The 11535-nt window shown below is 40.1% G+C and overlaps 2 protein-coding genes across 2 annotated transcripts in view; both read left to right on the top strand.

The window, feature by feature from the left end:
- Positions 1 to 401, top strand: part of LOC145765613 (uncharacterized) — a 66700-nt gene extending 66299 nt beyond the window's left edge. Inside the window, exon 4 of the mRNA XM_082577447.1 lies at positions 348 to 401. Coding sequence (XP_082433573.1) covers positions 348 to 401 — 54 coding nt within the window. The remainder of the gene's footprint in view (positions 1 to 347) is intronic.
- LOC145765718 (uncharacterized) overlaps positions 1 to 11535 on the top strand; it is a 1283504-nt gene that overhangs the window by 408476 nt on the left and 863493 nt on the right. The gene's annotated exons all lie outside the window — the stretch shown is intronic.

Genomic DNA, 11535 nt, shown 5'->3' with positions numbered 1-11535 from the left:
TAAAATAAATAAACAAAACGTCACAACATAAATAAATTGTTTATGTTTAATTGTTGCGTCATAATTAATTTGTGTTTAGATTGTTAGGATGAATCTCCATAACAACCTCCTATCTATCGATGACGTCATCGAGGTCTTGCACAAGGTTGAGGAGGAAGTTGTGATGTTGGCATCTCTCGATGATGGAAGGTGGGCTAGATCTCCGAACATGGAGGAAAGATCCAAGCTACAAGAAGCACTGGATCGGTTGGACAATAAAGTGAGAGTTGTTTACATTGTATCAACGTTATAACAATTAATTGTGTCAACATTAAATCAACATCAATTATTCGCTTTGTCTTTTACAGAAGTTGAAGATCGCGGTTGGCATTGGTGGTTTTCTCACGCACAAGGATTGTTGATGTTTTTACTAACTTACTTGTTGATGTTTATAATAAAATTATGTTATCCAGTGATTTTGTTTGGTTGAGTTAAAAATACAACAAACTGCTTGTTTACATCAGGTGACGTAACATCAACAAAATGTTTATAATTTTATCAAACCAAGGTTTGTTTATGTTCTTCAACTTGAGGTTGATAAACATCAACAAAAGTAAGTTTGTTTCTATAATTTAATAATTTTTATGAACTAGTTTCCATGAAGAATTCAAATTAAGTTATTTTTATAGTGTTGCCAGATCATTTTTTTTTAAATCAGAGACCTGCAAGCGTTAGCTCTAAATACTATAAATTGTCAGGGTTGCCAATTAAAATTTGGGTTACAGTGATGGTAACATGATCCAATAACAAAAGTAACCCGCTACTGGTACACCTAATTACTTATTGTCAGGGTTGCCAGTTCCATTCGAAGTTGTTTTGCTTATTAAGGTGAGAGCCAGTGGTCGGGAAGCTTCTCAGGTAAGAGAGTTATTAAAGCTACATTTTTGGAAAAACATTTTCGTGAAAGCCATAGGTTATAAATGCTCACTTAATACAACTATCATGTGGTGGCGCTAGTGAGTTGTGAAAGCAAGAGCGTGTCTTCGCAAGACGAAAAATACAGCGAGAGGTTTGGGGGGTTGAGAATAGGTTATAGTGCTCACTTAATACAACTATACCTGAAAGACACACAATAACTGAAAATGGCAGATGCGATACGGAAAGTATTGAGACGAATAGAGATTGCAAGAAACGACTTCGTAAAAATGAAAACGACATAAACAACACGCAAAATTAACATCAACACTCGATAACGAATTATGAAATGCTACATATCAGGGCCGGATTAAGGGTTTATGGGGGCCCTGGGCTGAGCTGAAAGTGAGGGCCTTTATCAAGTGAAATTTTTCGCTAAAAAGGTTATCGATTAATGACGCTAAAAGCATTTCTCAGCAGCTGGGGGCTCCGCCTCCAAACCCCGAGTTGTGTGTTCAGTTCAGTTGTTTTTATTTCTGACCATCATATAAAAAAAAGTACACGTCAACATAGCAAACGTCGAGAAAAAGGTAGAAGCGACAAAACGCGAACGTTAAAACGTGCTTGTGACTGAAGTAATTTATTGAGTTGAAAGAAATTTGGCACGGTCGCAACACCTTCAGAATAATTTAAGATATAAAGGGAAAAAAAATAATAATCTTACAAAAAATAAAAAAATAAAGAACTTATATTTAGGTTATAGCTTTTTAGCCCACATAACTTTAGCTGATATATTTAAGATTTGTATGGACAGTTCCTATGAAAATCGGCCATGGTGCGTTATCAAGAGTGCTGATGGTCCTGAGGGAATAGCCTACGTCTTGATGCGTTTAGCTCATAGCAAAGAAGAGCAAGGCAGGCAAAGAAAACCCCAAAAGAAATCCTACCACGGACAAAGCCATTTCAAGCGCAACGCACCAGGCCTTGCACTGTATATTGTGTAGTTGGTACTGTGCTTTTACTGCGATTGGGATCGAAAAAAGCGATTAAACAGGAACATTATTTTTAGAACAAGAAAATAGTTCAGGCCCTTAGGAGAATCTTTAGGCTAAACGTGTTACACGTTGTTTTTTTGCAGTTGGTCAACCCAACTTTGATTTTAGTAGGTGCCGCAACTTTTTGGGTCACGTGATCACCCCCAAATCGGGATTTCCCCAGAAATCACGTTTCAGATCTTTTTACGGCATTTTTGTGCAAGTACACATTTGATTTTTGCATATTTTTACTTAAAAAGCACACACAAATATGTGAGACAAAACAAATACAAAATAACTTGACTGATGACGTCATTATGTCGTCATTATGACGTCATCAATTTTTTTTTGACTTTTTAACCGATTTTGGTCGTTTGCTGTTGGTTTTAGTTGGAGTACCGGTTACTAAAACCATTTCACAATTCCCAAAAGTAGTTTCGTCATGATTGCATCTTTTATGACGTCATCATTACATTATTAAGACTAGACAACTTAAAATTCAGGAACCAAATGTAAGTTTATTCCGAAAAAAGAGATCAACTACTATCATTATAAGTTTTGCAAATGCTTAAAATTTTGAAATTGCAAGCAATAACAATAATACCAGTACAGTATGACGCAATAATGACGTCACCAAGGGTGGAACCAGAAAAGCAACCACCAGGGGTGAATTTCTCTTTTAGCCATGCCACTTTAAAATTTAAAATAATATGTAGACAGACAATCGATAACAACCTAATAACATTGAATTGCATAATTCAAAATTGTTATCGATTGTCTGTCTATGGATTTTAAAAAGTACCTCTCTACCAAAGCTATAAAATAATATGTAGTTATGATCTACAAATCAAATGAATACACGACACCAGATTATGCAATGTCTGAATCTTCACACTATCAATTCAAGATGAAAAAATTAGCGGTTTTCTTCCTCTTTCGTGATCACACGAGGAAATCTCAGACATGTCCAATGTTTGATTGCTAAGAGCTGTATCTAACGATGTAACAACAATCGTAGACAAGTTTGGATTGACTGAAATTATCACAGCTTATTGAACCAGTTGATAAAACGCAGTTTTGTTGCTGTCATTTCTCAAAAACTCAGACCAGTTGAGAGGAAGACGAGTAGCCTATTACTTGTGACAGCCACGTAACATCCAGATCGTTGCTTGTTTCTTGCAGAAGATTTGATGTTATTTTTCAGATATACATCGTAGACAATGTCAACACGATTGTACTTTGCTGCCTTGCCAGTAACGTAAGGGATAACGATTTAACCCTATTCGGATTAAGCTATTTTTGTGAGGTAATGGCCTGACGTGTGGACTTATTCCATCCACACTTTCATTTGCTAATAACTTTTTATATAAAAACGTTACGAGGTTGCTTTTTTCGCAAAGTTAAAGCAAAATTATTGACAAACTGGTTAAAATTTTAAGTGGACACACATACTCTACCAGTTTTTTGCTATTGCTTTTTTGCTAAAAGTAGTCATTTTTTTTAATTTTTCTGATGTCTCCGTCATAATCTCCTGAAATCGTTAATATCTTCGTTAAAGGCCCACGGTCCAGTCATGCATCATTGCATGTATTCCGAAATGGTCAGTAGTCATGTAGGTCACGCAGTAAATCTTGGAAGGCACAAAACAATACAGATGTTTGCTAACTTGCTTGTACAAGATGATAAAGTTTTTCAGATAACCTGGCAATTTTAGGAGTAGGGTGTCAAAAACTGCTGATAACTAAAAAACTATACCACATAAAAATGTCATTTTATTACTAAAACAAAGATGAATAATTTTTAGGAAAAGTCATAAAACTTCAACTAATTTGAGCCAGTAACTTTTATGTAATCGATGAAAGTTTTAAGTATGGACGGAACCCGTCAACCCGTTAGTCCGAATAGGGTTAAAAAATGTATTCTTCAAATGTTTTCACATTACCTCTGGGTTTCATTACTTGCATGAGTGCTGAACCGTCTATAACAGGGGTGGGGAACCTTTTTAGTATTGCGGGCCACATAAAATAAGAAATAACACAGGCGGGCCACTAAAAATTTCGAAATTTTATTTACAGATATAAAATGCAGCGAAGTAGACAATGATTTGTTTTACTTTCACAGCTAGTTGGATGGCTAAAAGTTTTTAGTTTTGGTGAGTCGTGTGATGTATGCTGACACGGAAGATGTTGCAACTCTTAACTGCAGTTACTAGGAACATCAGTTGCAACCACTTTGAAAAGAGAGGCAAAAATATCTAAAATATTTTTGAGCTGTAGTTTCAATATATTTTGGATAAAGAAATTCTGACGCGGGCGACATGGAACAGTCACGCGGGCCGCATTCGGCCCGCGGGCCGCAGGTTCCCCACTCCTGGTCTATAACATAGACGTTGCAACTTGGTACAGTACATTGTGGACATCCAAAACGTTCTAAAACTGTGAGGAGAGCCGATTTTGTTGTAGATCTCAAAGAACCGTTCGCAGATAATGCTATAGGGTACAATGATACTTCGTGCTTGAAGAACAGGACAGCAAGCATCTTTGCCACGAACATAGCTTGAAACAAACACTCTATGAAGAAGGGATGATTGATATTTGACTATGGGTTGTGTGTTATTCTTTGGTGTTCGCGTTTTGCCGAACAAGTCTAACGATACTTTGGTTCTCCAAAATTTTTATCTTTAAGAAAACTGGAAGATCCAAACGATTCAAATTTTGTTTTCCCAAAGTTATGAAGGTTTAGAAGCTGTTGCACGCCTTCATCATTGGAGGCTTGTCTTGAGCACATTGTCAAAAGTTTTCCAGACGAGTCGGTGAAAGGGTTGTCAAGCTCTTCAAACGTTTGTACCAAACAAATCAATTTTTCACGAAACCTGTCGTGATAACCTTTGCTTTCTTCGTGATGTAGCCAATGGATTTTTTTTGTCACTAAAACCAATTTAGTCATGAAATTTTGTCATCGTTTCTACAATCATTGGTTGAGAAATCATTCATCGTTTTAAAGCTTCTTCGTTTTGAAACAAATCTATAGTACCTCATTTACCTTTAACAACGGCATTGCACTGCTTATGATTCTGGTCAAGTGCCATTGCAGAAAACCTCTTACCAGATTTTGTAACCACAAACTTCCCTTCAGCAAAATGTGTCTTGAAAGTGGAATCGGTTTGCTCAAATGCTTTAATATCACGAATGTGAACTGATGTCCAACGAGCATAAAGGTGATGATTTAATGCAAAAAAAACTAGGGCAAATTCTTTTCAGATACTTGCAGTACATTTTCCAATTTTGCGTTTTTTTCCAATTTTGCAAGTGATGGCCTCGATAATTGCTAACCGGACAGACGTGTGCTAGACCGGTTCCCCCAGTCCCAGCATTGACCCTCGCTCATCATGGCTCCAACGCTCGCAATGCCTGTCCCGAGCAAGTCTGTTAAGCGATGGAACTTCAGCATGGCTAACTGGGAGTACTACAGCCTCCTCAGCAACGAAGCTACACAGTATATCCCATCCCCACATAACAACAACGTGGAAGAAGCCTACCAGGACTTTTGTGATGCAATAACATTAGCGGAAAAAACACTCCATCCCCGCGGCCGACAAAAGAACGACATGCCGTGCTGGGATAAGGAGTGCGAAAGCCTCTACTCCGACTTCCTCCACGCCCCCCCTCCCCCAGGGCAACGATACCAACCGCTCAGCCACAGCCCTGTTGGTAAGGCTGGACTCAAAGAGGAAGAATTGCTGGACAGAAGCTGTTGAATCAATCGACTTCACGCACTCCAGCCGCATAGCATGCATAGCATGGAGTACATTGAACAACCTAACTGGTAGATCACGTGCCTCTCGGCAACAATGTCCGGTTTCAGCAAATTCCATCGCCTCACAACTCGTGGAGAATGGGAAATACAAATTGAGAGACCGTGAATCAGACAGATCCGTCTTAGAAGAAATGAAGGACCTCTGGAGGGTAAACTCCAGACGGGATCAACATCTCGGGTGAGTTCACCCCTTAAGAATTTACGCTGCCCTCCAGCACATAAAACTATTATAGCCCCGGGCCCTGACCACCTATGCTCGGACTTGATACTCCATGCTGCTGCCTCCTTAAAGTCCTGGCTAAAAGACTTCCTTTTCTGCTGTTTGCGCCACCTGAGAATTCCCAGAATCTGGAAAAGAGCCCTTGTGGTTGCAATGCCTAAGCCGAAGCCCCCAGGGGATCCGAAGATCTACCCCCCAAACTCACTGCTCTGCATCCCTTTCAAGATCCTCGAGACTCATCTACGCCCGTGTCGAACCAATAATAGATCCGCAGCTCCCCCGTGAGCAAGCTGGCTTCCGACACGGACGATCAACCTTAGATCAGGTCACACTTATGACCCATGAAATTGAGTACAGTTTTTCGGCTAAAAAGAAGGCTGGCGCCGTGTTTGTTAATCTCACGGCTGCCTATGATACTGTATGGCATAGCAGCCTTACCTACAAGTTATTCCGTCTGCTTCCTGACAGACACATGGTCCATATGATGATGGAATTTGTGCAAAACCGCAGTTTTACGCTCACAACCAGTAGCGGTCGTCGAAGCAGACTACGTCGACTTAAAAACAGCGTCCCACAGGGCTCAGTCTTGGGTCCTTTCCTGTTCAACATATGCACCTACGACTTGCCCCCATTATCTCCAGGAAATAAGCTTACGCAGACGACCTGGCACTCCTGCACTCAGCGGGAAATTGGCAGTCAGTGGAGAGGAACCTTAGCCAAGACATGCAAACACTATCAGCATACCTCCACAAAGGGAAGTTATAGCTCAGCAAGGCAAAGACAGTGTCGACGGCCTTCCACCTTAACAACCGGGAGGCACAGCGTGAGATAAACATCAACATTGATGGGGAGCGCCTGCCCTACTGTGCCGAACCTACTTATTTCGAGATAACTCTGGACAGGTCACTCACGTACCGCCGACACTTGGAGTCACTGCGCAAAAAACTATCTACACGCGTCGCACTTTTGAGGCGATTGGCGGGTTCCGGCTGGGGAGCTGATGCCAAAACTCTTCGTATAGATACCCTAGCCCTTGTTCATTCCACCTCTGAGTACTGCGCACCAGTCTGGTTCCGTAGTTCTCACACCAACCACGTTGATACTGCCATCAACGATGCACTGCATTCTGTGACTGGATGCCTGCGTCCCACTCCGACGGACTACCTACCCATCCTAGCAGGCATCCACTCCGCTGAGCTACGTCGTAAAGGAGCCACGATTTCTCTCGCTCGCCGCGCTCTGGACCCCAACCATTCCCTCCATGCAACATTCAAGCAACCACCACCTTCAAAACAGCGGCTGAAATCAAGACACCCCTTTGTGCCTGCCACACAACAACTAGTTAAGAACACAGAAGAACTTGGTTTAAGTGCGGAACACTGGACGAACCACATGTGGAACACGGAGTGGCGAAACCCCACCTCTACACTCCGTGACTTTATATCCGACGCCGATCCCCGTGCACCAGGGATGTCCCTCGCAAGGCTTGCGTGGGTCAAGCTTAACTGCCTGCGAATTGGCGTCGGTCGTTTTTGTTCGGACATGCACAAGTGGGGCCTGGCTCCTTCACCAGAATGCGAGTGTGGTGCCACGGAACAGACCGCAGACCATGTCATCCACCACTGCCCAACCCACCGGCCTCCACACGTTGCGCATGGTCTGAGGGTCCTGGACGACGAGACTGTTGAGTGGCTGATGATTTCCTGCCCTCCAATCTAGCCTGGAAAGATCGCTTATACGCCAATGATGAGTAGTTTTTTGGTAGTTACATTCATGATAGGCCTATCACTAATCAACCTGTATAAAATACTGGTTATTGCCTACCTACTATACTAACCTGTACGAAAAACATCTGAAAAAAATCACAAAACAAATTATGACGTCATTCATGATGCAATGCTGACGTCATATTTGAAGAGGGAATTATTTTAGCATTGGTAACTTATTGTAACCAAAAAAGTAACACCAACAACAAACAAGCGACTACAATAAGAAGAAAAAAGCAAAAAAATTAATGTGATGACGTCACAATGACGTCATTAATAACATAATTTTGAGTGATTTTTATCTCGTGTATTTTGTAGTGGCAGTCAGTCCAAATATAAAAAAATAACGTATCTAATTGCATAGAAATGCCGTGAAAAGAGCTCCAAATTGATTTGGTGGAAATCCCCAATTTGGAGGTGATCACGTGGCCCAAAAAGTTGCGGCACCCACTAAAATTGAAGTTAGATTCATCAACTACAAAAAAATGCAAAAAACCAACGTGTAACACGTTTAGCCTAAAGATGCTAATTTTTGCCTCTTAGGGCCTGCACTAAAATGACATAATTCGTTTAATGCTGACTTTATTAGAGGGGCGCAAACTCTCAAACTTACCCGAGCGACACCACTATTCTCTAGGTACGCCACTGTTCTCTAGTTGTCTATTTGAAAGCAAAACCAATAATTTTAGAGCAGATCAACAAACGTATCCGTTTGTGAGATAGGCTATGATGGCGTATGAGCGATCTTTCCAGGCTAGATTGGAGGACAGGAAATCTTCAGCCACTCAGCAGTCTCGTCGTCCAGGACCCTCAGACCATGCGCACCGTGTGGAGGCCGGTAGATTAGGCAGTGGTGGATGACATGGTCTGCGGTCTGTTCCGTGGCACCACACTCGCATTCTGATGAAGGAGCCAGGCCCCACTTGTGCATGTCCGAACGAAAGCGGCCGACGCCAGTTCGCAGGCGGTTAAGCCTGACCCACTCAAGCCTTGCGAGGGACATCCCTGGTGCACGGGGATCGGCGTCGGGTATGAAGTCACGGAGCGTGGAGGTGTGATTTTGCCACTCCGTGTTCCACATATGGTTCGTCCAGTGTGCCGCACTTAAACCAAGTTCTTCTGCGTTCTTAAGTAGTTGATGTGCGGCAGGCACAAAGGGGCGTCTTGATTTCAGCCGCTGCTTCATAGGTGGTGGTTGCTTGAATGCTGCTGAATACAGATGAGATAGGCTATCAATGTTCAAACTGAACTCGATCTTTTCTCCACAATTTTTGGTGGCAACACTTTCAATACAAATTGCTTATAGGCGATTATTGATATAGGCTACTGTACGATAACATGTTTATTTTGTGCAATACTGCGCTGTTCAAAACAAACAATTTTGCCCCAAGAAAATTGTGAGGAAAAACCTGGTTAATTTTCAACAGTATTTCTTCGGAAAAGATTCGTTTTCTGGTTGAAAAGCAAATTTAGCAATGACAAAAAATTTTAGTGCTTGGTGTGAATGGTGACGACTACTTAAGGGGGGGAAACCCAAATTAACTTTTTGCGAGTGTTTTGTTTCAGCGTGATGTCATTGTGTAGGCTACAACATGCGTTTTACTAATCAATCAATCAATCAATGTTTTATTTGTCAGTAACAGGAACATAGGTACATGTTTGAAATATGCAATATACACAGTACAAAAGTTACACAAGTTCCCATACCGACAGGGAGACAACGAGACGACCATACGGTCTACTAGTCAATTGCCACCCTACGGAAATTACGATTTTGCCATTTAAAATAAGCTTACAAGAGAAAAATAATAATTGAAACGTTCCCGCGCTTCAACAACAGCATACGCATAAAAAAAAAACATATTGATGATAACGTAGGCCAAAACACAAAATTCCATGAAGCAAGCAGAGAATAATAAAGTTTCCGAAGCAACTGACAAGTTGGTTTCCATAACATATCACTTATTACGATGCACTGTAGCTTTGTAAAATTAACGTTTTGATCTCTTTTTTGAAACAATGAAATGATAAGTTTTTTAGCCTACTTGGAACCTCTGACCAGAGCATTGGTCCCAATACCTGCATGGACTTCTTGCCAAATTCTGTGTTTGATCTGTTTATAAAATAATTGTTGCCTGTTTGATATCTTGTGTTATGCTGATGAATAGATGAAGCATTTGTAAATAAATCACAATACGTAGACGGATACTCATTCATATGAACTTTGTACATATGTTTTTTTATTTCAATGTTATGTATGTCTTTTAGTTTCAAGATGTTCATTTTAAAAAATAAAAAATTAGTGTGAGCATAGTAATTTTGTTTCGTAATTATTCTTATAACCTTTTTTTGTAATTTTATTAATGGATCCAGTGCACTGTCACAGGCCTTTCCCCAGCTTGAAATACAATATTGCAAATGACAGTAAATCAAAGCGTGATACACATTTTTTAAAGTGTCTGTGTTGACATAATTTCTGAGTTTAAGCAACGCCCATGAACCTTTTGCTACTTTTCCGCAAATTTTATCTATGTGATATTTCCATGTTAATTTGTTATCTATGTAAACGCCAAGGTATTTTATTTGATCTTTTTGTTGAATGCTTGTGTTACCAATGTTAATGTTAAAACTTTTTATGGGTTTTTTATTTGTTATTAGCATGTATTCAGTTTTTGAGAAATTTAATGATAATCTATTAAGCTTCAACCAGTTGTAAACTTTTTGCATTTCGGCATTCACATTGTTCTGCAAATTTATTTCACATTTGTCGCTCATCGTAAGATTGGTGTCGTCAGCAAATAGTTTAACATTCATGTTTGTTGAATTTGGTAAGTCATTTATATACAGTAAGAAAAGAAGGGGTCCCAATGTCGATCCTTGGGGCACACCGCAGGTAACCTGTCTTGAGTTTGAAGAGATTCCATTGACGACCGTGTGCTGTAGACGATTGCTGATATAGCTTTTTAACAATTGTAATGGAAGGCCCCGAAAACCGTATGTTTGCAGTTTCTGTATGAGAATAGTGTGATCAACTGTGTCGAAGGCTTTAGCTAAATCAAGAAATACAGAGCAAGTTGTATTTTTATTATCTAGGTTAGTTAAGATGTTATCACAAACGTTTGACACAGCTAACGAAGTGGAATATTGTGGTCTAAATCCATACTGATGTGGTGTGACCAGGTCTTTTTTTGTTAGATAATTGTACATTTGTTCATACAGGCATTTTTCTAATATTTTGGTGAAGGGGGACAATAGTGATATGGGCCTATAGTTGGAACAATTTTTCCTGGAGCCACTTTTGAAGATTGGGGTAACTTGAGCGACCTTTAGTACATCAGGATATACACCTTTATCGATACACTCATTGAATAAGTTGGTGAGGAAAGGGGCGATTATTGGTGAGGATAGTTTGACAAATCTTATAGGTATTCCATCATGTCCTGTACTTTTAGAGACAGAAAGATTATTAAGATGTTTTAATACTTCTTCTTGATTGACGGGTTTTAGGAAAAAGGAGAATGGGACACTTTGCAATTTCAATAATGAGCCAGGAGACGGTAGAGGGATTTTAGATGCCATGGAAGGACCAATTTCTGTGAAATAATCATTAAAACAGTTACTTATTTGTGCAGGGTCAGAGATTTTTTCATTGTCAGTGCTAATTATTTCTTCTGGTATGTGAGCTGTGTGCTTATGTTTGTACTTGATGATGTCATTTATGGTTTTCCATATTTTTCTAGTGTTGTGCTTGCTTTGCGTAATAAGAAAACTGTAATGCATTTTTTTTGCTTGCTCTTTGGTATGA

The sequence above is a fragment of the Aplidium turbinatum genome, chromosome 2 (assembly GCF_918807975.1).
Source record: "Aplidium turbinatum chromosome 2, kaAplTurb1.1, whole genome shotgun sequence".
In the NCBI taxonomy this organism is placed as follows: domain Eukaryota; kingdom Metazoa; phylum Chordata; class Ascidiacea; order Aplousobranchia; family Polyclinidae; genus Aplidium; species Aplidium turbinatum.
Note: the sequence above shows the minus strand (reverse complement) of the source record. Positions and strands in the feature narration are given on the sequence as shown.